We start from the raw sequence: 26,891 nt of genomic DNA, 5'->3' as shown, positions 1-26,891 counted from the left end.
GATGTATCGTCGTCTCAGCTCCTGAGTTTGCAGTAATGTACGTGTTAATTAGGATTAATGTAATTACAGCCTCCTAGAATTGAAGTGTGTGGCCTAAAAAGTTTAATATAAGATTATAATAGAAGTTTCCTTCAACAAAGACACGACAATAGATTAGCAAGGTTGAAGGTGAGAATACATTGAGAGATTGTATGAAATGAAAAAGTGAACAGAAACAACTGACTAACATATGAAACAATTAAATTCATAAAAGTTGCATCATTTTGATTTAAAGCCACTCTATGTAGCTATGCCACGTCTGACCACATGTGGGCCATGTAAGAAAGTGATGTTACACTAGTTTAATGATGATGTAACCCTATTAGTTTATAGGTCTCTTGCCTATAGTGAAAAAAAAGTGTTAAGCCTGTATAAAGTGTGAGTGGACAAAAATAAAATAAATATCTTATAGACCAGAAAGACATTTAACATATTCACCCAATTTAATCCTTGGAGAAGAACAAAATTGATCAATTCACCCTAAGATACAGTGTGTGTGTGTATATGTGTGTGTGTGTATATATATATATATGTGTGTATGTGTATTATTTACAACAAACAGGAGCAAGTTCGTCCTATGTAACAGTTTCTGGCGCGAGGTTCCTCTTTACCACGAGTCACAGTCGTCACCACGTACATAACCCAGTCACTCCTTTCCCACCACACTAGGGGCCTCATGTACAAAGAGTGCAGCGCACAAAAAAAACCTGCGTAAGTCACTTTTCATGCTCACGGTTGGATGTTTAAAAAGTGAAATGAACGTGAAAAATTTCGGTCCTTCACGCACACATCAAGTCTGGTATAAGTACATTTTCTAAGGTTTTGTCCGTTGACGACACTCAGCAGCGATGCAGTGAAGTCCAGAATATGAGGTTCACAACCGCCTGAAGGACACGGCAGTCCCCACATCACCAAATAAGTTACACACGACTCAAAGTGCCACAATTTCACAATTAACCACATGGTCTGAACATATAAACGTAGGCACAAGACAATGTAGCTCACAAATCCCAATGGCAGCTTGGCTCTGTTAGAGGAACCTGCTGATGCAGGATCAGGAGTGAGTCTTCAGGGACCACACTGACCTGCTGGTCCAGGATGAAGACTGGATCATCAGCTGATTTAGGTCACCAAGATTATCCTTCTGGATCTCTGTCCTAAACTGGACCAGCTACTCGGTTCAGACCAACATGCCCCTTTCAGCAGGAGCTGCTGACATGTCGGAAATCTGTCATTCGCCATAGCGACTATATGGGACAACTAACTCGAGATAAAATCCAGATCCTAAAATATCCCATAACTGTGTCTGAACAGAAAAACGTTTAAAAAACAAATTGCAGCGAAGAGCTAAATTTGTCTTTTTAAAATAAGACTAACATGTCACTGAAAGTTTGGTTGGTACAAGCTGATGTGACTCAGCAATATATGAATACAGTTTTTATTGAATGTTTACATAAAGTCATTTAATGCAGTGTTGTCCATTTTTTTTCCATTTAATGCTCTGTTGTCCATTCATAATGAGTCTTTTTAAGAATAATGGCAATGGATGTTCAGGACCTCTTTAATTTTGGCAGTTTAATTTCTACTTCTGCAACCGCTCTTTGCCGTCATCCTTTCTACTTCAAAAAGATGTTCACTGTTTTGAGTTGAAATATCGCAGGGTGAGACCTTCATATATGAGCTGGCCACATCTGAGAGATATTAGGGAAATCATTGCCCACAATTTCATGGAGGAGCAGTTGATTGAAAACTTTAGAAAGAGTCATGGAACTTTTGCTGAGTTATACAAGCCAATAACTCCTTCTCTCGTACTTGCAGTCTCACGCTCAAGGGAGCCAGCTCCTTTAGAAAGGCAAATGTGACCCAGAGATGCGCGAACATCTATTTCAATTGCAGTTTTAGATTTTTTTTTTTTTTCTTTTGAAGGATAGTGTAAACATACCTAGTGGGGATAAAAATGACCAAGAGGGCAACACAGAAAGTCGAACAAATACCACACACAACAGGAAAAAAAAAACTTTCAAAATGCAAGTTAAACCAACTAAACAGAATACATTGTTAAAGCAAGAGATGAAATGATGACTGATGAAATGAGGCTAAAATTTAACCAAACAGGAGAACTGAAAAAGACTGCTGTTTTAGTTCCTGTCCCTGAATGTTTCCTATAGAGCAATGTTCTTCAACCCTGGTCCTCGGGGGGGGGGCGCTGTCCTACATGTTTTAGATGCTACCCTGCTTCAACACACCATGATACAAGTTGTGTCATCAACACAGTTGTACAGAACTTAATGACAAGCTAATGTGGACCATTCATTAGAATCAGGTGTGCTGAGGCAGACTAGCATAAAACATGCAGGACCGACTAACACACCTGATTCAATGACTGGATCACCATCAGGTTTCATCAAGGTATACACAAGGTCATTAATGGTTCACTAAGGTGTGTTGGAGCAGAGCAACATCTAAACCATGCTGCATTCTGTACTTGGACACTCTGGGAACTGTGAGTAAACTGGGACTATGCAAATTCAAGATTCAAGATTTTTTATTTGTCATTGTTCATATTTCATAACAATGAAACTAAAGGTGCTTCAAATTGAGAGCAAAATGCTCTGGTAGGTTGATATGGAACAATTATGTCTGTAAGATAAGATGGGGGCAGGTCATCTTGGGCTTTAAATATCATAAAGAGAATTTGAATTGAATTCTAAACTGAACGGGCAGTCAGTGTAGTGAAGTTAAAACAGGTTAGATATGATCTCTTTTAGCAGTACCACTTAGAATCCCGGCACCAGGATTTTAGCCATCCAGCAAAGACGGTGTTGCAGTAGTCCAGCCTTGATGTAACAAATGCATGTAGAAATTGTAAAAACTGGTTTGATATGTGGTTTGACTGATAACTCTCTTGTTAAAGATTACTCCAAAGTTTCTTCACAGTGTTGCAGGACATACAGCTGATACTAGCAAGAGACATCAAAAGACTGGATATTACATTTCTGAATTGTTCAGGCCCCAAACTTATTATTTCAGTTTTGAAAACCACATGTTATCCACACTTTTACATCTCCAAGTCAGGCCTGTAGCTTCAGAAATGCGTCATTGATAAAAAGAGCTAGGTGTCGTCAGCATAACAGTGAAAGTTAATGTTGTGATTTCTAATAATTTTACCCGAAGAACGCAAATAAAGAGTGAACCAAATTGGTCCGAGACCAGAACCCTGTGAAACCCCATAGCCGTAGTACATTTGTGTGCCAAATTATTTTGTCTTTACGTGCATATGATATACAGCCTGTGGTCTCTTTGAAAGAGTAACATTGTTTATAATTTGTTCCTGTTTTTTATTCTCCTCCATCTAGAGGGCTAAAATCGCCGTTGGCAAGAACGCAGAAGGGAAGGCTGCAAATGCTGCACGGTTCGACTCCGATGGCAACCAGGATCGCATTAGGCTGTCTGACTTTAACTTCCTGATGGTGCTGGGGAAGGGCAGTTTCGGCAAGGTAAACGCTTGTGTCTTCTTTGTCTGTTTAGGTCATACATATGTTAGTACACTTCTGTTTGGCACTGCCTGCAGCATAAACAGACCTTTTTTAAAAATGTATTTGCCAAACAATCACCATAGAGGCTACAATAGAGTTCAGTGACAGTGTAGTGGTCATTTTTTAATATTCCCAAAGAACATGCAGGGTATGGATATTATGCATTTACATTTTTTGTAGTGCTATATTAAATACCTCTGCGAGCTTGGGTGAACTTTAAAAGTTAATGTCTGCATACATTAAAGGAAGTAGAATAAAAGATGGACAGGAGCAGAAGATGGAGACGGAGAGGATTAAAGGAATAAAGCCCAGGTAGACAGAGATGGATGAGGGAAGAGAAGCAAAGAGGATGACATGACAAGTGGTGAGAGCAATGAAAGGAGAGGAAGGCATCAATGAGATCCATGGCGACAAGGTTGACATGAATGAATTGAAGGAGAGGTAAAAGCGTCAGAATGAATGAAAAATGGGAGAGTGATAAAGGAAGGGGTGGGGAACCTTGGAAAGGGAAAAAATGACATGAATGAATCAATAAAAATCAAGGCAAGAAACTGAAAGAATGAGAGGCCATGTTGTGTGAGAAAGAGAACAGACTGGAGAGCAGAGCAGCAGGGCGGGGAGAGACTTAAAGTGACATGAAAAGGACAACAGAGGGAGAGGAGAAAAAAGCAAGATCATCGTCTGTGTGTCAGACCTGTATCCCGGCTGCTTGTTTCCATGGTAACAGGAATTTAATGCTACGCTGATGCTTCAGGGTGGAGAGTCTAAGTTGCCTGATCTCTGCAGGAATACCTGACTTACACATTCATGCACACAAACGCAGATTTCTGAACCATGCAACAGTACATATGTACACATACCCTCTGTGTAAACACATGCAATCACTTTTAAACTTTAAAAGACATTGGTGCTATCTTCTTTTCCTCTGCTGTTGCCTGTGTTTGTGGATTGCAGTTAAAATTCTGCACCACGGACACCATCATTTAAATCCTTTGCTTCCTGTCATTTCTGGCAGGTGCTCAACTGAACGGTTGCTACATTACAAAACAGCAGCGGGAGGTGAAATCCCAGCTTTCAACGCAGCATCGTAGTTAGCTGTAATTAAGCCCATGTGCAGCTTCTCTGCCAATAAATGTGCATCATCTGTGCTACACACAACTAAAAAAAAAAAACCTGCAAACACCTGGCTAACAGGTAGAAGCATGCAAACTTCTACAGTTTTGACGCTAACAGACAACAGAACAGCTATTCAACTACATTTATTGGACTCCTAATTCAGTAGAAAACATTACATTTCAACATTAGTCAAAACAAGGAACCGCAGCAACAACACACAGCAAACCAGCAAATTTCTTGACATGACATAACAGCTCTGCCGCAATAAATGTACAGAGGACATTGACTGGCTAGTTCCTGGCCAACAGAGATGTTGATGTTGGTGTGTGACACATTACTGTAACAGGATATTTGTTCTTGTAAGAGGGATCTGAACTGGACCATGAAGTTACATGTTGCCAGCCAGGTAGGGCCCATCACCCTAAAGTCAATCAGAGGGACTTACAAACTGTGATGTTACGGTAAAAGTTGTGAAGTGTTTTCTTTAATGTTCATGATATTACTTATATTTGTTCAAATGAATGGGTTTGAACCTACTTTTCTATTCAGTGAGTTCTGTGTAAAAAATGTAATACATTTGAAAATAAATGTAGAGGAAAGGAGAAGTACCTTTCAGAAGTGAATCTGAGTCTTATCAATGAACTAGAACATCAGCTTTATCTGTTTTATAGATAACCTTATCAGATTATCATTATCAGAATATAAACTACTGAATGAAAATAAACTACACAGAAACATAAATTAAGCCACAAAAAAAGAAAGTGGGCATTACTAAATAGCCCACAATTCACTAGTTTGTAGATTGACCTTTAACAGCAATAACATGAACTAGTAGTAGTAGTAGTGTCACTTAACAACTTTCTTGGATGAAACAGTGCCACACGCCTCAGGTCTTAGTGCACTTAGAGGAGCAGTGTGTAACGTGAAGCCAGAATTTAAAATTCATACTCCACACTCCAATCAAAATGGGGGCAGTGTAGCTGCACAAAGTGAGTGGGTCTACTCTCGTGTAAGAAACACGCAAACCATCGGTCCCTCCTTGTCATTTCCATGGCGTCGGTTCAACACCAAATCTGAGAATCAAAATAGAATTTGTAACCAAGGAATCAGAATCCCTTAAAGTACCTGAGCTGTTGCCAGGGGGAAAGCACTGCAGGTATTTATTGGTTTTAGCCGTTTTTATCTGCTCTTTTTCTCGCTTCCAAAGAAACCCTTTTTCCTGTACCGGGTGGCTGTGGTGGTGCAAAGTTCTCTTCCCAAGAGCTCCATTCTTGCTGTTTCTGTTTACCTATCAGAAAATGGGTAATTTGTGGTCGGTATCTGCATGACTGGTAATAAGTTCAAGTCTGCCCACAAGCCGTGTGACTTCATGTTATCATGCACTGAGCCCGCCGTGTTGCTCGCTACCACCACACATGGCAGGAACTGGTATTACAAGACTGGATAGACCAAAACTCGTTATTTAACACTCTAACTCGGCAGAAATCTCAGCAGCATTGTCATCCTTTTTGTGATATGGCTGCACTTATTCTCACTCTTGCTGTTTCTAAGTTATTTTGCGACATCTTAACCTACATTCCTAACACATTGCTCCTGTAACGACCTATTAATGTTTGTGTGACATAAGTCATTTCAAGAAAGACGTAGACATAAAATGTGAAGTTCAGCCTCTCAAATTTGCCATCATAAGTTGATTGCAGTGAGGAAAACGTTTTTACATTGTGTTGGCAGCTGTTTAAATTCAGTCAGCAGAGGCTGTAGGTGTTTGAAGACATCAGGTTTTAAGTCGTCTTTCTCTCACGCCGGTCTCGTCCTTCTAGTCGTGTAAAGAAAACATTGGTCCAGATGGTGTCCTTCTTCTTCGTTTCTTCTTTAAAGGGCTTGTATTTACATAAAGTCACACTGCTGCCATATGGGCTGAGTCAGTACACACACACACACACACACACACACACACACACACACACACACACACACACACACACACACACACACACACACACACACACACACACACACACACACACACACACTTACATTTTTGCCTGACTTTAGCAAAGGATATCACAAGTGCAGGCAACTTTAATAGATTTTAATGATGGAGATTGTTAAACTGTGACTGTTCTCAGCTCAAAAACACACACACACACACGCACGCACGCACGCACGCACGCACGCACGCACACACACACGCACACACACTCTTAGTCCATCTGTGCTGCTCTCTCAGTAGAATACCAAACCCATTAACCTTTCGACATTATCATACCTGAATATGTATAAGCAGTAAAGCATAAACAGTGAAGTTGCTCATTTTCTGACCTCATTGGGGGGGGGGGTAAGTATATTAACCCCTTAAGCTCCAGGCTATTAGTCAGTCAGCAGCAGCTCCACGGCCTTGAGGCCTAACTGAACAGCCTGAGACTTTACAGTCAAGAAATGCTTGGGATAATTGTGAAATACATTCATGGTGGTTTCATATCTGTCGGCTTTGATCCACATGGAACTAAATGGAGTTTGTTTTCCCCTTTTGGTTCATTGCATCTGGTGTGAATGTGATATGGACACGCGGGTCTGGGCCAAAACAAATGGACCAAGACCCCTAAAAGGGGTGGTCTCAATCTGAATAAAATGACAAAAACAGCACGGAAAGTCTAAAATCACATGATTCAGTTTGTTAATTAAAGCACAGACTCTAGGTAGGGTGGGAATAACGCTTAGCTGAAGCTATGTCTGATTAACGCATGTGACCTTATGTACTGGTTGGCTAGCTAAACTGTTGCTTTGCTTCATTTTTTTCAAACCATGAATGGTAAATAAAAGCACACTCACCTGACCAACAACCAACGCCTGTAGGTTTACATCATATTTCAGTCAGTGAGGAGAACATTCTTGTGTGTTTCAAATTGACACATTTAGAGATGCACAGCTTTTTGTCTGTGTGAAAAGGAAACCAAACCAAATATTAGAAGTTTATGATCTCAAGTGCTTTGCACCAGAGCAAGTGGATTAAGATGGAAAAGTATCATAAGCTTCCTGTGGTCTTTCCAGTTTACATAATCACATACCTGTCAGGTTTTGGATTTAAATAATAAGGGAAATTTTCCGCCACCTGCTGTCCCACCAGCCCAACCAAGGTTACATTTTAAGACAGGTTTACAAGAAATCTAAAATAATTACCTGTCAACCGCTTACAAACTACAATTATGTGTTCAGAATCCGATAGGCCGACCTTTGTTGATACTGAAATGCTGTAGACATTCCTATGTATGTAATTCCTATAATAGAGCCTAAAGGAAAACACAAAGGGGAATTAAAGCACACCTATTTATTTTAAATATTTTCAGTTTTGAAACATTTATATTTTGTTTTTATTTGTCACTTTCACTCATGTGGCTCTCTGGCATTTACTGACTGATTACACAGACGCATGTTTCTTTTCCTCCAGCTGGTGCTGCTGACGGACATTGTTTCTTCCCCGTAATCATAATACTAATGTCAAAAAATCCTTATTTCAGCAATATATGTCAAATATAAACTTCTTTTCTGTGTTTTATACTAAAGTATTCCTATAAAAAAATTGCATCAAATTTTTCTCCTGTATCTTAAAGCAGCACAATGTAACTTTTCCACCTGCATCTGTATCACCTTCACTGGCACTATGTAACTTTGAGGTGGATGGTAGGAACTTCCACACTACTGGTAAAGCACTACCGCTTTTGTCCAAAGGAGCCGCCAAACTCAAAAGCTGAAAGTTACATTGTGCTGCTTTAACTCTTACAAAGCATAAAACATGCAATATACTGTACATGTTTTTATTGTTGTTATGTTCGAGTTACAAAAACAGCCTTTAAGGAATGGTTAATTTTGTTCTTTATATAATTTGCAAAACTCAAAAGCGGAACTAAAAACTACCAACACATACAATCATCTAACTGTGGAAGAGCAAGAGCTGAACTGTGGTCACAGGCCTCTTTCAGCTTTTATGAGATGGCCTGCAAGCTCTGACCTGAGCGTTGTTTGGTCGCTTTCTGCAGAATGGGTTGTCTTTCTTCGGAAAGGGGACTTGAGGACAGGAGAAAAAGAATGACACAGGGAGGGAGGGAAAAGATAAAATCGAAAAAGCAAAGAGTGAAAGAGGAGTGAAATTCAATAAGCAAGAGACAAGAAAATGAGACTTGACAAAAACAGTCCTGTCTGTTCTTTGTTTGAGAGGATGCAGCGCAGGTTTGACCTTGGCGACTGTTTGCAGATTTAACAAAGCCACGCAGATGTCGCACAGTGTGTCTTCTTAGTATCTTTGAACCTTTGTTTTATATTTCTGTAGATCTACATCCCTTCGTTGTAATCACAAGCATGAGTCTCCCTGGACTTTAAATTCATTAATTCATCTCTTCCCCAGTCATCTTTTGTTCCTCCTCTCCTTCTGTGCTGTCCCTGCTTCATCAGATCTTCCCCTACTTCACCCATCAACCTTGATCTGTGATGGGAGGTAATCCTTTTTTAGGTTGTTACTAAATAATCATCGTGACACGTGTGTAATATACTTCACATTCACGTGAGGATTTTACCAGCAACCACCGAGAGAGCAGCGGCACCACACAATTACAGACACAGAAAAATGTTCAAAACGAATACAACGCTGACCCAAAATGAACAGAAATAAAGAATGGGACATCACAAGAGAAATATTGCAGGCCATTGAAAGTGATTTCAACCATTTACTGATCTTACTACTTTTTTACCGGTTAAGTGCAAATTGTGGAAACTGATACGAGGAACAACTCCAGAGCTTCCAGAGCATTACACGCATTATTGACTGCTGTACCTTTCCTTTACCTGCAGGTGTTACCAACTAAAAATCTCCAAGTCCAGTACTATCTCCTCCAGCAGATTGCCACTTTCTCTCCGTCTCTTTGAGGTTTCCCTCCTGAAATGACAAGTGTGGAGTCAGTCTGCTCTTTGTGGTCAGCTGAGTTTGAGACAGATGGTCATTCTCTGTCTGAGCCACTTGGCAGGCAGTCGGAAAATGTGTGAAAATGCTGTGATGTAGATAAACAACAATAGAAAAGCCTGAACTTCAAAAACGGTGCTCCAGGCAGATCAGGAGTGTTGAGCTTTCTTTGGTGTAGACTTTGTAACTCTCCAGGCCAAAAAGGCTTCATAACTCCCTGAAGGAAATGTTGAAATCCAAAAAGGTGAATTTGAAATGGGTGCTTTTATTCTAATCCCCTTTAACCTCTCTATTTTCTTCTCATTTATTTTGTTGCCTCTCCCGCTGTGACGTCCTTCAAAAGGATAATTTAGTTTTACTCTCTTGTCCAGTTTCTTTTCATTGTCAGTGAAGCTCTCCTGTGTTGTAGTTTTTTTTTTACCTTTTCTAGACCGCTTTTACTTTAAAAAAAAATATTAATGAGAGTATCTTCCTCCCGTTTCACTTCCACATCCTCTCCACCCTCACTCCTCCCTCTTCCTGTCCAGGTGATGCTGGCAGAGCGCAAAGCCACAGAGGAGCTGTACGCCATAAAGATCCTGAAGAAGGACGTTGTGATCCAGGATGACGACGTAGAGTGCACCATGGTGGAGAAGAGAGTGTTAGCTTTGGCCGGGAAGCCTCCGTTCCTGACCCAGCTGCACTCCACCTTCCAGACCATGGTGAGTCCGTTACCCTCGTATTCACATGTCCCACGTATGAAATGTACAAAACCTTTATCAGATTTGGAGAATTTGATATTTTGATATTGAATGATAGTATCTGTTTAGATGAACATTTGAGCTGAACTGAGCTCAAAACACAACCAGATCCTTGTGGGCCAGTTTCAACATGATGTGGCTAACTTAACCGCAACGCATCATAATAATTAAAATCCTTACTTTTCTACTTTTCAAGTTTAATCTGCAGCCGCACTAAAGGTAGAATATGTTTGTAGTGTTACAATAAACTGAAGTCCAGCTAATCCCAAATTAAACTGTATACACTGCAAAAGGTCATTATTAAGAACGTAAAAAAAGAAGCATAGTTTCAAGAAATGTCAAAGGCTATTTTAGGACCATTTTACTAGTTTGAAGAATTCTACTCAAGACATTTTTTTTTACCCCATTGCAAGTTATATATTTGCTTGAAGTAGGACAATTTGGACTAGATTTATAAAATGTCAGGCTTCTTTGTACAGGAGCTTCTTTTACACTATAGAAAATGATGAGTATGAATGGGATATGGGACCTCGCCGTGTCCCTATACTTTCGACTAAAAACACATTTCTTTGTTAATCAAGGAAGAACTACACACCTAATTGGTTGCTTACATAGTTTGCATCATAGAACCACATGATTTTAATGAGATGAGGCTTGATTATATTAAACAAGCTTGATTTTACCAGTTTGGACCTAGAAAGAGATATTGTATAATTTCCTGTATGCAGAGTTGTCTTTAACCTTTGCAAGGTGCTAGGGCTCCGGTCAAAATGACCCCAGCCAGAGCGAAGGCCTTCAGTTCCTCAGAGTGCTTTGCCTCACCCTTACCCTGCATTCACACTGAAAGCGTCAAAAATCTCCTGACGCCAGCATCGCGCTTACAAACACAATAAAATTACCAGAAAATGAAAGGCAAAAATCTGGACTGACCCCCTCTGCAGTGTTTTTTTACATTGTCAAGTTGCATGCAGCCGAAGTGAGTGTGGCATCCTGCTGAAGGGCACGGGGCGAGCGCTGTGGTCTCACCAGCAGCTACCTCGCCTGCTGTCACCAGCTCACAGCTGGAATACACAGCCCCAATTCATGTTTGATTCATGCTCAACTTGTGATGGCTAATCCGCATTACACTAAAGATGAGTCAACAGAGGAGTAAATATAGCTCGCTGGTGTCATGTGTCGCCACTAGGGCTTGTCATCTAATTTCACATACCATAAACACAGTCATCTGGACGTGTTCTCATTGATTTGTGATGTGTTGGCAGTCAGTTTGATGTTGTGGCTTAAGACCACACAGATAAAAGCTGACCTTATCTACACACACCCACGAAGTGAAAGTGAGTGTGTTAATCCTGATCTGCACTAATTGTCTGTCCAGAGAAGAGCTTTTTCTTTAGCAGGCAGTAGAGCTGGGCGATATGGACCAAAAGTCATATCTCGATATTTTCTAGCTAAATGGCGATACTCGATATATATCTCGATATTTTTTCTGTGCCTTAATTGGGGTTTCCCCCAAAGCATTATAGCATAGCATCTCTGTTAGCTTCATTTTTTTCTGAGGCAAACCCTTAAAAAAACCTTCAGTTTTAATACAATGCCTCGTGCCAAATGTCACACAGGTTCCTTTATTAACAGAGGTCTGCACAATATCAAAATGTATAAAACAAATGAAATAAAAATAAACTGCCTGCATATATAGAATAAAAATGCTTCTTGAATAAAATAAAACAAATATCCCTTTCCTGCATAACAATTAAATTAAAATACACTGTACAATTAATACAATGTAGACAGTAACAGGCAGACTTTTCCACTGAGGTTGACAGTTGTGCAAATAACAAAACATTTGTGCAAATCTCAAATAAAACATTCAAGTCAATTTGTCACAAAATAAGCTATATCAAAATCATTAAAAAAAAAAAAAAAATGTTTTTTTTTTTTTTTTTTTTAGAAATCGATATAAACGATATTGTCTCGTACCATATCGCGTTTGAAAATATATCGATATATATTAAAATCTCGATATATCGCCCAGCTCTAGCAGGCAGCTATTATACACATCCCCTACATTTATGCAAGTCATGTATTCACACGTACATATTGTGCATGGTTTGCAGTGCACACATACTCCTTAAATGCACACAAGGTGCACGTGTTGCACTCAAACAGCTGCTCATAACATTTGTCAGGCGGTGCAGACTCTATATTTTCTCCAAAACACATCCATACACCAAATCCCTTCACATTTCCTCACACGTTGTACTTTATTGCCAATTTCTCCAGATAATAGAGGACCATAGGTCTTGAGTTGAGTTCGTTTGAGGACTGATTGGACACACTGCCAAGAATCCAGTCAGCACCTCTCTCCGTCTTCTTCCTCCCTCTTTCTTTCATCCACCTACGTTCACTTCCCATGTTATTTTTTCTGCATCACTTGGTCCTGCCTCCTATGACCCATCTACCATCTGGACAACCTCTTTCTTCCACAGTAATTTAAGACCTTTTTTCCCCCTCACTCTTTCTTTCTGTCCGTGGCCTCTGTGTATCTTCTGACCTATCATTCCCCGTATCTCCATCTATCTCTCCTCAGGACCGCTTGTATTTTGTCATGGAGTACATAAATGGCGGAGACCTCATGTATCAGATACAGCAGGTCGGCAAGTTCAAAGAGCCCCACGCCGTGTGAGTACAAAAACACACCATTCTTATGCCATTTGTGTTACGTCTCAGGCTCAGGCGGGTGCTGTTGAAAGTTTCACAGTTTAATTATGCTCCTTTTTTCCCCTCAGTGAACAAGCTACCTGTATGCGGTTTAATTAAGAGCCACATGCATGTGTGAAACAAGTGCACAGGAGAGTATATGTGAGGAGTAAATTATCCTCCCAGAGGAACTTTCTGCATCCACAAGCGCAAAGCAGAATCCACAACTAAAAAAATGCAAGGTTGCAGAGGTGCATGCATAAATGTTGTCCGGAAACCACTGGGTTGTGAGAAATCACCCCTGCCGATGCGAGGTGTCAGGAGTCTGGTACGGGGTCGGATGTTTCCTGCCTTGTAATTGGTCCTTGTTAGGCGAGCACATTTTAAGCATTGTTAAAAGCACTGGCCTGAGAAGGATAAGACTTTTGACTAAGGCTGCAAGTCCTTTGGTCAACTGCGCAAGCTGAAGGTTTGCGGGATTTTTTTGGGTTGAAAAGCATACTTTTTGACCCAACCAGTAGGGCTGTTCGATTAATCGATTTTAAATCGTAATCGCGATTATGTAATTAGAACGATGTTAAAACGTGAAAATCGAAAAATCGATTTTTCACTGTTTTTTTTTTTTTACCTTGTCTGCACACATATTAATGATTGATACCATATTAATGATTGATGGAAATACCTCTCAATACCTGCGACAAGTGCCCCATCGGAGAGGCTCTTTAGTGTAGGAGGGGGTGTTGGAACATGCCACCGGTAGACCGGCTTGTGTTCCTTGCAAAAAACTTGCAAATGTGAATAGCAAATGTAATGACTGACATTACACACCTCTACCTCCTTCATGGGTTGCATTATTATTTAGCATGCAAAGATCCAGTTTAGTTTAATTAGAAAATGTCTTGTTTTATTTAATTGGAAATATAACTTACTGTATGTTTGCAAGTGCTGATTTGCTGATTTTTTTTTTCCAGAGATAAAACTTTATATTTTATTATATTTTTTAAAACTTTTTTTCAACTTATTTTACAGAGTTTTGCACTTTATTCATTCATTTTTGGTTTAATAAGAGCAAAGTTTGCACTTAAAGCCCAATGGGGCAAATGTTCAATAAAAAAACAGCATATTTGAAATCATTTCTTTGCCTTTTGTCAATTCACGAAATAATCGTAATCGTAATCGAAAATCGGATTTTGAGAGAAAAAAATCGAGATTTTATTTTTGGGCAAAATCGAACAGCCCTACCAGTATCACAAACAGGACTTCTATTTCTGGTTCTTTTACCATTACTGGTGTTCAGTCTGCTAGTAGCAGTTACACACATGGATACATTTGATGGTGCCCTTACAGCTCTTTGAGAAAGGTTTTTCTTTTTAATAAGCTATGCAGTCCATTTAAAGGGTGAGAGATTGCCAATGTAACAGCTCACACCACACTGAACATAGGCCAGAGTCAGCAAAAAGGGAGAGTTGTCAGAGGACAAGATTATAGACAAGCAAGTTAAAGGGAAAGGCTTCATGCTCTTGTCGCTGCATTTGCAATTATTATGAGGACCGTACCCAACCTTGGAGGAAATGTAACCACAGCTTGTTTAAAAGGATGATGTGGATGGTAGAAAAGGATCCAGGGGAAACTTCCAGTCATTCAAGCTGAACATAATGATCAAGGTATCCCTTTGGAATGATGAGAGAAAACTAGAGGTTTTTGGTAACAGCTGGTCTGTGTTCAAATGTGTAAGAATGAAGCCTTCAAAAAAAGACCACCATGCCTACTGTGAAACAAAGAGGGAGATCCATGTATTTTGATAATACTTTGCTCCTTTTGGCAGGTGGACCTGGAATTTTTGCAGGTCTCATAACTAACCAAAGTAGCAAAAGTGTGCACTGTAAGAAACATTGGAGCCATGTGAGGAAGCTCAACCTCAATTTCAGTTCATCCAACAGAATAAAGACACAAAAGTAACAGAGCTAAAAACACCCAAGAATGGCTCATGGGAAAACATGTAACTGTTCTTAAATGGAGCTCTGATCTTAATCCTGCTGAACATCTATGAAAAGAAGCAGGCTTCAGACCTGAGCAACGGGAGCAGTTTTCTCAGGAAGAGTGGACCACGTTTCCAGTTGCCAGAAGTCTCACTGAAACTTGCACTTGCTGGCAGTGATTGTTACGAAAGGTTGTGCAATAAAGCTTTAAGTTAAATTACAATTTATTTTTGTCTAAAAAAATATTCATGTGTGAGGGCGCCAAAAGATTTGCCCACGTCCGCCCTACTGGCGGTTACCATTATCTCTGCTGAGCACTGTTACAACCACTGGGTAAAGTCAAGGCTGATTTATGGTTCCGCGTTACACCAACGCAGAGCCTACGACATAGGGTACGCAGCGACGCACACCGTACGTAGGCAACGCCGTCGATTTAACGCAGAACCATATTATTCAGGCTTCACACGTGTCAGGAGGACGTGTCATCCTGAAAAAATCCTGTTTTTTTTTCAGGATTCTGATTGGCTAGCATGACTTTACGCTTCTCGTTACACTGCCCCCTGCAGGTTTGGCTGCTCATAGCACCGTAACAGCGTTTTCATGCGGGTTCGTGTAAACGAGGATATTTTTGAAAACGTAGAGGGGAAAATATCAGTTTTTGTAAATACCCGGCTATGTGTAAACGTGGCCTTAGATGCAACCGGTATTGCATCTGTTGTCCCACTGCTTCTGTAGCCCGTCAAAGGAGCAGTGACACCAGCCACCACCTCCCCCAAGATTGCAAGTCAAACCGAACAGCGACCATCGAACAGCTGCAAGAGTTAAAGGAAAGTTGAGTCCACAGAGATTTTCACTTTTTTGGTAATCTGCAAGTGGCTACTCCTCTGTGCACTTGCGTTTGAGTTTGAGTTTTACAACTACTGGGACTCACACAAGTGTATATTTAGTTTATTGAACTGGTTTAGGTGATGGCTTAACAATCCCGGCAGAGCATGGAAGTAAAACATGTCATTTGTTTCGATTCAAAGTGCTGCTTTGAAGTACTGAGAAGAAATGAAAGTATTCCAGCAGCTCATTCTGCTGACAGGGGAAGAAAAATTAAATAAAAGAAGAAAAACAAAACTGCAGCCAAGCAGTCTCTCCATATTCCACACTTTAGCCACGTCTTTGACGCCTTCATGCAAACACGGCCGACTGTGTGGTCAGTCAGTGGAGGCTTCTGTTGATCTTATCAACTGCTCTCTGGTCTTTTGGAGACAGCGCTGACCTTTATGCTGACACACACACGCAGAAATGATCCCTCTGTTTCCCCACTGTTCTTTCTCTGAGCCTCAGTCTAATTAATGCTCTTGTTTCTCCGTTGTGTGTGTGTGTTTGTTTCTTTTGTAGATTCTATTCCGCTGAGATTGCTATTGGTCTTTTTTTCCTACACCTAAAGGGCATCATTTACAGGTAACGTTCACACTGAACATTGCGTTCACTTCAACCGCCTCCCCCCAGCACATTAACATCTCAGCGCTCTCCACAGCAGCGTGTGACCACTTGGGCTCTTCTGAACTTTCTGCCACTGACAGCAGATCCTTGGGGTCCTGTGAATTGCAGGGCGGGTCGTCTGTGAATCAAACCAATTCCGGTGAATTGCTTGGGTGGCCGAAGGATTGTTTGATGATTGTTTCAATCATGCTGTCCGACATGATTCACCACCTCTGTCATCCAATGCCCTCCCTCTCGATCAGTGCCAAGAGAATAGAAACCTGAGGGAATAAAAAGAATCTGAAATTGTCAAAAAGGAAGCTAAAACTAAGATAAATAATTGTGTGTAAATTTACATACGATTTTCTTTTTTTTTTTTCTTCTTTTTTTTTTTACAAAAATTTTACAAGAGTTAATGGTGTATGTTTAAAAATAATATGCACATTTACACTCACACTAAAATAAGCTTTGCACTGTAAAGGCAGGATAAGTCATTTTAAATGCTGGCCATTGTTCACTATAAAAAACAAAACAACCGTCTTCATGCAGAGTTAACTGGAAACGTCAGTAAACTGGAAACAAATTGAGTCACTGGCGATGTTTGTTGAACCACATCAAACATTGCTCCAACCAATCACTGACAGTGAGGGTTCATGCTTCTGCAGCACATTTAGTTGTGGAGGGAGGAGGAAACTCAGAGAAAATTACATTACTTTCTCACTTGAATTTTAAGTGTGTGGTGTCGAAAACGTTATTTTAAAAGAAGTTTATTTCAGTGCAGGATTTGTATATGTTAAGACTGTACAATTATATGTTTATAATCATAAGTTTACTACAGTAAACATAATTCTGAACGTTTTACTTGAAAGCAGACAGCTAGTAAGTTGTGGCTAAAAAGTATCTTGTGGAGTTTTAGTGCTTTAAATCAAACATGAATGAAAATATTAAAGCATTTCCATATTTTACCCAATTGGTTTTGCAACTCATTTATGATGAAATAAATGTTCTCAAACAAGCTTCTAGATCTTAAGGTTATACACAGGGTTTGTACGTTTTGAAAAAACCTGGAAAAGTCATGGAATTTGAAAATGTCATTTTCAAGGCCTGGAAAAGTTTTGGTAAAATAAGTTCACCCCAAAAGTTTTGGAAAAGTCATGGAATTAGTTTTTCTCACTTAATGATAACATTTAGTAATAACAGCCTATAAGGTAGATTTAAAATTGATCAATAAATATTTCGTATCGAAAAGACTTGCGCATTCTCACGCGTGACGTGCCTAGCATCTTGCGCATCATGCAGATCGGATCGAGTGACCACATTCTCCAACAGTTATTATAGTTATATTGGATTACTATAAAATATATACTACATATACTACAACATGGTATGGTCAGTGTTAGTTTAAACACATTTTTATTTTGTATAAAACCACAATTGTCATTAGATCTCCACTGTAGTGACTTTTTACATAGTTTTATTCCTATATTTCATTCATACATTGATGTTTTAGAGGTCATGTATAGTCATGGAAACTTGCTGCCAAGTCATGGGAAAGTCATGGAAATTTGTTGGTTAAAATGTGTATGAACCCTGTATACAGTACAGAAGACATGAAATGGAAATATAACCTTTGTTTGTTCTTCAGAAAACTCCCTTTAATGTTCCCCAGCTTAGAGCAGGCTTTAGCACGATTCTGTGTGTTTTAAAGTGCATTATTCAGACAAGGTTGGACAACCATGTTGCTCTCGATTAAGTTGTAAATCCAGATAAGCAGGTTTTGATCTTTAAACTTCAGAAAACTTTAATCAGAGTCATACTATTGATCTTAACTGCTTAAGTGTCACTGTAATTATTCTGTCCACAACGAGAGTGTCATCAATATCTGTTTATGCTGCTGCAGGGACCTGAAGCTGGACAACGTGATGCTGGACTGTGAGGGTCACATTAAGATTGCAGACTTTGGCATGTGCAAAGAAAATATGCAGGACGGCGTTACAACCAAGACCTTCTGTGGAACACCAGACTACATTGCTCCTGAGGTGTGGACTAAGTTTGCATGTGTGTGTGTGTGTGTGTGCATGAGACAAAGAGTGACCAAGCCTACTGTACATCTTTCAAGAAAACTTTAATGGCATTAATAAAAGCTGGTATTAAATTAGCTTTGTTTCTTGAAGATCAACAATGACTGACTACATTTTTTTATTGAGTCTTGTTTCAACAAATATTGTACTTAAATATTGCCTTCTTCAGATTTGACCTTCCATTAACTTTCTTTAATCTTATATTTCAGATTATAGCTTACCAACCTTATGGGAAATCTGTGGACTGGTGGGCCTTCGGAGTATTGCTTTATGAGATGCTGGCTGGACAGGTTAGTGTGTGTGCGCACATTTGTGTGTGTCTGGACTTTATTATAAAGTATTTGATATTTTTCTATGAAGAAGACCATCACAGAAGCTGAATGAATGTTTGTGTCATTAGCATTTTAAAAGGCAACTAAAGAAAACAGACTCTTTTTTTCTCTCTTATTAAAATACTTCAGAATAAAATTTGGTTGTTGTTGATTGGCAAATGTTGTCAATCATTAAGATAAAATGTCTCTTCTGTCCCAGGTCTAGCCCCTGATCCTGGAAGAGGCTTTGTTAAATAGATAATAATAATAATAATAATATATATTTTTTTTAAACTGAACCGTATGTTTAAAAACAAAAAAATAAATAAAAATTATCAAAATTACACCTAGATAAAAAAGTGTCTTTAATTACAATAAGATGACATAATAATTTGGCTTGAATGTTAATATTCATTAGTCCAGATCCCAGGATATTTGATTTGGCTTCATACTTGTATTACAGGTATTTTTTAGGTGGGAATATCAAAACTGTTGTGTGTTGAATTTTGAACTGCAAGACATAGAGAATTAACAACATAATACAGCTCTGTGTCACCCTCATGCAGATGGGATGTGACAGTTTTCCAGAGATGACACAATATTGTTAACATTGACAGTAAAAAAAGATGGATCTAAAACTGAAGCCTGTGGAACACCTTTTATCCCAAATGCTAATCCAGAGAGGCAATCACTCAGAATATCAGTGTGTAGTCTCAGACAGCTTTGTTTACAGAATTAAATGTTTTGAAAAGATTAGTAGAGAGCAAATTGTGTTTCTTTATCTCTTTGAGAAAAAAAAAGTGATTTTCCAAACTAGGGAATTAAACCAAAAGAAAGAGAATGATAGAATGTACGAGTTTTCTGTTTTGGTGCAGTTGTGGAGCCTAAAGAACAAAGGGATCCAGATTGTCGTCACTGGTAGACTACTGAGGGTTGATGCTGAGGAGATTATACTCTGAGTAATATAATATAATGAGCAAAGCCTCTGTTGGCATTCATTCAATTACCCTCGCTGCATTACTCACTCACACATCCTGAAACAACTGCGTCACATCTAAGCTCATGTCAACTACAAACCCACCTCTAGGACGGTCTCGCTGGCCAAAGTAGTACACTGGGCAAAGGCTTCATTTGGGTAAAATGTCAAGATTAAAATATATATGTGTGTGTAAATGTGATTAAAACTCATGTTCTAATCATTCTTTTTAAATGAGTGAATGTAAGCTAAAAGGGTCAGCTTAACTGATGAAAAGCTGCAAGCACCTCTGTGAATTTGAATTTGAACGTTTCTAAAGGTCACCTAAATAAGGATAGCAGGTAAGTTTCTAGACAAAAGTGTGGAAGAAATAAACAGAATTAAAGCTGCAAGCAGCGATGGACGGGCCCTCGCACCCTTGTGCACGTTCAGGCGTGCTGCAGTGGAAGCGCTTGTATGACTTGCATGTAGATTCTTCAGGCCTGGACATTTAGCGGATGACACCAGCCACAACTCTCTATCAAACCATTCAAAAGTAATAGCAGAAAATAGGGACTATCAAATATTGACCGATCAGAAGAAGGGGTGGGGCTAGTTTGCACCAATTATGTTCAAGGACTCAAAACTGAGTCCGATGACACCACCCAAGAGTCTTTACGTCAAACCATTCAAAAGTTATAGCAGAAAGTAGGAACTATCAAATATGGACCAATCAAATGAAGGGGGGGCGGCTTTTTGGCGTCTATCGTCACCACGGTAGTGCTTTTGACTGAGAAAAGTAATGCGCAAGTATACACTAATACAACTAATAGACTCCGTTTCCTGTTCTTTCTGCTTTTGATAATAGAGCCCACTAGAAAAAACAAAACCAAAGATGGAACTACATCGGCAAACTATACAGGTTATAGTAACTAGATTGATCTATTTGGCAGGTAGAGCTAAAGCCAATACGCATCTCAGGGACATGGGACGAGGACTCGCTGTAAACTGGTATAATGGCTGTCAAAGGACACGTGTTTCATTTGTAATTGAGTTACATAACAGTTTCCAATAATTGCTGCCTCCTTTGCTCTCCAGCCTCCGTTTGACGGTGAGGACGAGGATGAGCTGTTTCAGTCCATCATGGAGCATCATGTCTCCTATCCCAAGTCCATGTCCAAGGAGGCTGTCGCCATCTGTAAAGGAGTGAGTATACACAAACAAACACACGCACTGAAGAGCAGGGAGGCGTTTGGTTGAGTGAGGAATTAAGGAGAGAAGAGGCAGCAGCGGTGACATCCAAATAATTAAGAGTGAACATGTATCTGTAGTGAAACAGCTTCTCTCCTTCTCCCCACATCTCCAGCTTCCACTGGTAAACCATTGTTTTATTTATTTTTCTGTAAAAATGTAAAAGAAAAAAACAAAAAAAAACTCTCCCACTTAAAATATTAAAGAGATATTTAAAAATACAAGTGTGTGCATATTATGTTTTTAAAATTAGATTAAAAGGTGGTGGGGAAGACAAAGTTTCACAGTTTTTTTTTTTTCAAGATCTATGCTTTTACAAGATATGCAGTACACACAAACACTCTCACACTCTCCCACACACACACACACACACACACACACACACACACACACACACACACACACACATACACACGGAGCCTGTATGTTATGCATTAGTGATGATTACTGGATTGTAGCGCTACAACAGTGAATTTTCACTGAAGCATGAAAGCTCGCCTCCATCCACCCTCAGTCCCCGCTGTGCCCTCTGGGTGTGTGTGTGTGGGGGGGGAGGGGGGTGTTTATGTGAGGACTAGATGAACCTTTACTTTTTAAACACTACAAGATATTTCCATTTTGAAAAAGAAAAAGAAACAAATAATTTTGGAGGTCAAGTTGCTTTTTCAGCATTTACAGAGAAACATATTTTGCGATCTCGTGGAACAGATTCAGATCATCTCAAGTTTAGTTTTTGGGTTTTTTTTTAAGTGCTACTGATTTAAAATGACCGACTAGGCCTGACTTCAGTGCCTGAAGACAGCCGAATCACAGATTCAGCACTGCTTGAAGAACTACAGCATTAGAGACTGCTGCACACTCTCTGATGACGACGTTCACGCCACACAGACTGACACACTCTACCGCCCTTTCAGTTATATTTTCATTGGAGATTTCCAGTAACAGAAATTTATTTTTTTACTTGAATAGCAAGTTTAGTATTGAGAGCTTGCAGCAAGCCGTGCCTTTTATTTGACTGTCCATTTTTTATATTTTCATCTGTTTTTAGCTGTTGTTAATTCAGGTGTTGCACTTTCTTCTCTTCAAATGAAATCTGAATCTCAGACATGCAGTTGTGAAAAAGAAAAAAGAAGTACCGCTTAAGGATTTAAAGGTCACACACACCCAGCCTTGACCTTTACACACGCAGATCTCCCCAGACTCCTTTTCATAATATTATGCGCTCCAAGTTTTCCATGATTTTTTTATTTTTTTTTTAAACATTTCAGTGGAACTTTTCTGGAGCAGGTGTTTGCACGTTATGCATTACAACACACCCCCAAAACAAAAACCATGAAATATTTAAGACATCACCGTATGTTTCGCTCACGCTATGACCCTCGTTGAGTCTGTATGGAGATCAAGCTTAGAAACTTTGTAGGTTCATGATCAGCTCAGTGTTGGTGGATATAGTCCGTTCCTGCAGGAATTAACGAGTAGAATCAGAAATGTGAGTTTTTTGCTTTTCATGCACAAAATATGTTGCTGCATGCAGATCTGGATATCCTGGAAAAACGGTGACAGAAGTGCAATGACCTGGAAATTCTGGGAAGAAGAAGCAAGAAGCTGTGTGGGAGGAAGGAATAGGTGTATTTAAAACTTGTGTAGATGATGTACATCATAACCCATGAGATGGTTTCATTTAAAGCGTTCTGGGAGTCTTTTTATCCAGTTCTGGGTTTATGAATGAAATGGTGAATGCCATACACTCACACACGTGCATACATGTGTGTGTTAGCAGTGTAAGGTTGACTAACCTGTGGGAAATGTTAGTCTGGCTCCAGTGTAATGAGTTATGACTGCTGCTCCTGAGGGAGGCACACCCCACCTCCACACCCACTCGCTCTCACCGACATCACTCCCCTTGAAGCTTGTGTGTGGACAGACATTGTTAACGGTTCTTAATTGGACCTGTGGATGACCGCGGCAGTAAAGGAGGAAGGGAAACAACATCTTTTCATTTGTCTGCAGGCTTTAACTCGGTGGCTTAAATTTGGACCTCAGGAGGAGGCAGCTAACGTGATGTACAGTAGAAGAATGGATGGGTGGTTAAAATGAACGAAAGAGAGGCAAAAATGGGGGTTTTGATACATTAATAATTATAACACTGTCCTAAAAAAGAAATGATGAATGAAAAAGTCAAGGTATGAAACACTGAGGGAGAGAGATGGAAAAAAAGTTAGATGAAATTTTAATGGTTCCAGCGGGGGTGTTTGAGGCATCAGAGACAAACGCTGCTCAGTGTCATTTAAGGTTATGCCTGCTGTTTAGTTTATATAAATGTTACAAGTCAAGACACCTACTCATCATTAAAATGTAATAAATGAAAATCGCCAGAGTCCTAGCCATGTTGGCAACTGATTCAACAGCAAAGATCCAGGAATGAGGAGTTGCAGGCTTTACTCAGCGCCGTCTCATGGAGATTAAATACATTCTCATAAAACATCAACACAGTGACAGCATGTATCTTATTATGTGTGTGTTCAAAGAGGAAACAATTCTAAGTTCAAATTGGTTAACTGTTTAGTTACATTTTAATCGCTTAAATTATTGTTATTGTTTAATCAACAGTTAGTCCGCTTTCCATTCCTTGGCGTGTGTATCGCCAGACCTGTCTTGGACCACCAACTCATCAGTAATGTCTAAAAACAACACACGATCAAAGAAGCACAGTGGACTGCTTGCACCAAACGTCCGATCAATGAGTACAAGTTGTACTTTAAGGCTGAACACATGACTGTCAAACATGATCACTTACTGCCCCACAAGCTTTATTCCTTTAGTTGTTGTGCTGGCAAGACTAGATGCAGATATTCCACAAAAAACAACTACCTGCAGTAAAGTGCTCGAGCGCGCACAAACAAAAATATTTTTGGCTGCAGGATCCAATAGACAGAAGGTTTTTGAGTTGTGAAAAGAGTGAAACACTTCACTGTGTTGCTTGATCAACATGAAATTGCACACTATGGGAGAATTAAGTAGCGGGAAGCAGCAGCTGTAATCACCATTATCATCCCTGTATTCTTAAAAAGTTTAGACAATTTGTATATAAATGGCTGTTTAAGTATGGCTATGTCACATACAGTTTTAATTGAAACTGTCAAACGTTGTCTATAAAACCCTGGTTTGCATTAGCATTTACCTTCTTGAGGAGAGAAGGACAGTAAAATGATAGACTTACTTCTTCAGTCAGTCATCATGGAGACTATAAAACAGAAAACTGAGACGCCCAGCAAACTTTTACATTCATCACTCCATCACAGGTTAAATTAAATAAGTAATGTGATCTTAAGGTCTTAGTCAAATGCAATGCTTCGTTGAAGGAGCAGTGTCAGAAATAAGTTATTGACGTAAATATGCATGTTGATGTCATACGACTTTGATGGAGCCAGACTGGAAGGACATTTCTCCATCTGATGTATGGCAGCTATTCAACGTTGGTGATGATTGCTCATTGGCATTATATAATTGTTCGACTGACCCGCCATATGATTTAAGGTTTGGATAAGTTCACATTAAAGGAGCATGAGGCTCCTTTTAAGAAATGAGACTCTCTAGCGCCACCCTTCACCACGATGGCCCTCGGGGGTACTGCAACCAACAGCGAAGCCGGCACGGGAGAACGGGGAGAACGTGCATGCAGCGTCATGTGACGTCACATCCGCAGCCCAGCACGGGAAATTTGGGCCCGAATTGCAGCACATTTTGCAGCACACAGCCTGTTCAAGGCAACGGAGAGATACACTAGAGGGCTCATTCTTTTGGGTTTGGAACGCTTCATCTGACATTATTAGTAGAAAACTTAAAACGTATACGAATTTTTTTCATAAATCCTGCCTCAATCCGGCCTCAAGCTCCTTTGAATTAAGGAAAAACCATGTTCATCTATATCAGGATGACTTTTAGAGATGTAAATGATTCAAGATATGAATCTGATCATTTGGTGTATGTGTGTATGTTATTTATTAAGTCCTTTCCTTACACTGGTTGCTTCAAAACACAGAGCTTTTACCATGAGAGCCAGCTGTCTTGCTGAAGACGCCCGTGTTCAGTATCCTTTGTGCAAGTTAGTTAATTAAACCGTCCAACTTGCCGGTGCTCTGAATGGGGTTTGTACGCCTTCATTCATTCCGACAAAACCACAGGTGAAGTGTTAACAATGTTCGGGGGAGCAGCAGCTACCGAAGAAAGGAGCCCGCACACACCACCGTACGTTTAGATGAGAAAAGGTAGCGGGAGAAAAAGACATTTTATTGTTCAACGTAAACATTTGCAGATGAATTATACATCACAGGTCATCAGAGTGGGAAAACTGCGTAGTGAAATATCTCTTGGCACATGGTGCAAACAATAAAGAAAAGATATCAGAAAAAGGATTCCTCCACAAGGCAGAAGAGATTAGCATGAGGGAAGAAAAGGAGTGATATCCAACAGTCCTCTGTCTTCTCCCCGTTCTGTTCAGCTGATGACGAAGCATCCAGCGAAGCGCCTGGGCTGCGGTCCGGAGGGGGAGCGAGACATCAGAGATCACAGCTTCTTCCGCTACATGGACTGGGAGAAGCTGGAGAACAAGGAGGTGCAGCCGCCTTTCAAACCCAGAGCTGTAAGTCTGATGTGCAGATCACACAGCGGAGGTGCAAATCACATAGTGGCGCATCTGAAAACTACTCACCCAGCAGAGAGAAAAGCAGACCTTTTATTGTCTGTGGCGATGTGTACTGTTACACCTCTTTCCTCCTATTACTCAAACTCCTCTCTGTTTCTCTGTCTCTATTACCCTTTTACACCTTTTCACATCAATGTGACATTTTGTCTCCTTCCCTTTGCCCGTATGGGACCGATGCACGCAGGTAAGTGAGGATATGTTGATGCCGGAGAATGTGGGCAACATTGGCAATGATTGTAAGGCCGGAGATGCTGGTTGAGGCTGTGACCACTCTGCTGATGTGCTGATAATGTGGCTCTGATGAGGCAGACTTTGAGTACTGGTGGCAGTTTGGAGTACCGGTGGCAGCCTGACTGTGAGCATATTTAAAAATGGTCTCCGCAATTAGGTGCCATCACACTCTACATGAGCCGAGAGGGCGTATTTATTCTTCACCGGGGTTACACCAAGTTTACACTACGCCTCCAGGGAGGTCGTGCACATCTACAAAATTCCTCAAAACAGCAGCATGTTTGTTATTTTCTTTAGTGTTTTTTTTTTTCCTCTCTCTATGACAAAGTAAGTTTGATCATAACACGAGTCAGAATGATGTCATCTAATACTCACACATGCATAAAATATGCACACACACAGCCTTGGGCCAAACTGCTGCTTATGAGTTTTTCATGTAGCCTTCTCTTCCTGCTGGTCTTTATGTACTATAAAGTATATATATATACCGTATATATATGTATATATATGTATATATGTATATATGTATATATGTATATGTATATATATATATATATATATATATATATATATATATATATATATATATATGTGTATATAGCCTATATATGTATGGGTTTTGTGTCACTTCAAATGTAGAGGTCACTGGGTGTTGCAGCACCGAGCTGTTCTCTGCAGTCCCCTGATGTGACTACTAACATATGTTGTCTGATCTCTTCCTTTCTCTGCCTTTTCTTGCCGTCTGCATCCATCTCTTCCTTCTATTTCATCTTCTTTTTCAAACACCTTTTATCTGTCAGGCCTCTGCCTCATCTCCTTCTCT

General features: G+C 39.9%; 1 protein-coding gene across 4 annotated transcripts in view; it reads left to right on the top strand.

Annotated features, from left to right (window-relative positions):
- LOC133422491 (protein kinase C beta type-like) overlaps window positions 1–26,891 on the top strand; it is a 122,684-nt gene that overhangs the window by 72,763 nt on the left and 23,030 nt on the right. For all 4 annotated transcript variants that reach the window (XM_061712507.1, XM_061712504.1, XM_061712506.1 and 1 more), the window contains 8 exons: window positions 3,396–3,536; window positions 10,173–10,346; window positions 12,973–13,064; window positions 16,451–16,513; window positions 18,435–18,573; window positions 18,825–18,905; window positions 20,980–21,087; window positions 25,634–25,774. In XM_061712507.1, the coding sequence (XP_061568491.1) occupies window positions 3,396–3,536; window positions 10,173–10,346; window positions 12,973–13,064; window positions 16,451–16,513; window positions 18,435–18,573; window positions 18,825–18,905; window positions 20,980–21,087; window positions 25,634–25,774 (939 nt within the window). The remainder of the gene's footprint in view (window positions 1–3,395; window positions 3,537–10,172; window positions 10,347–12,972; window positions 13,065–16,450; window positions 16,514–18,434; window positions 18,574–18,824; window positions 18,906–20,979; window positions 21,088–25,633; window positions 25,775–26,891) is intronic.

The sequence above is a fragment of the Cololabis saira genome, chromosome 21, assembly GCF_033807715.1.
Source record: "Cololabis saira isolate AMF1-May2022 chromosome 21, fColSai1.1, whole genome shotgun sequence".
NCBI classification, from domain to species: Eukaryota; Metazoa; Chordata; class Actinopteri; order Beloniformes; family Belonidae; genus Cololabis; species Cololabis saira.
This window is presented reverse-complemented; position numbering and strand designations above follow the sequence as displayed.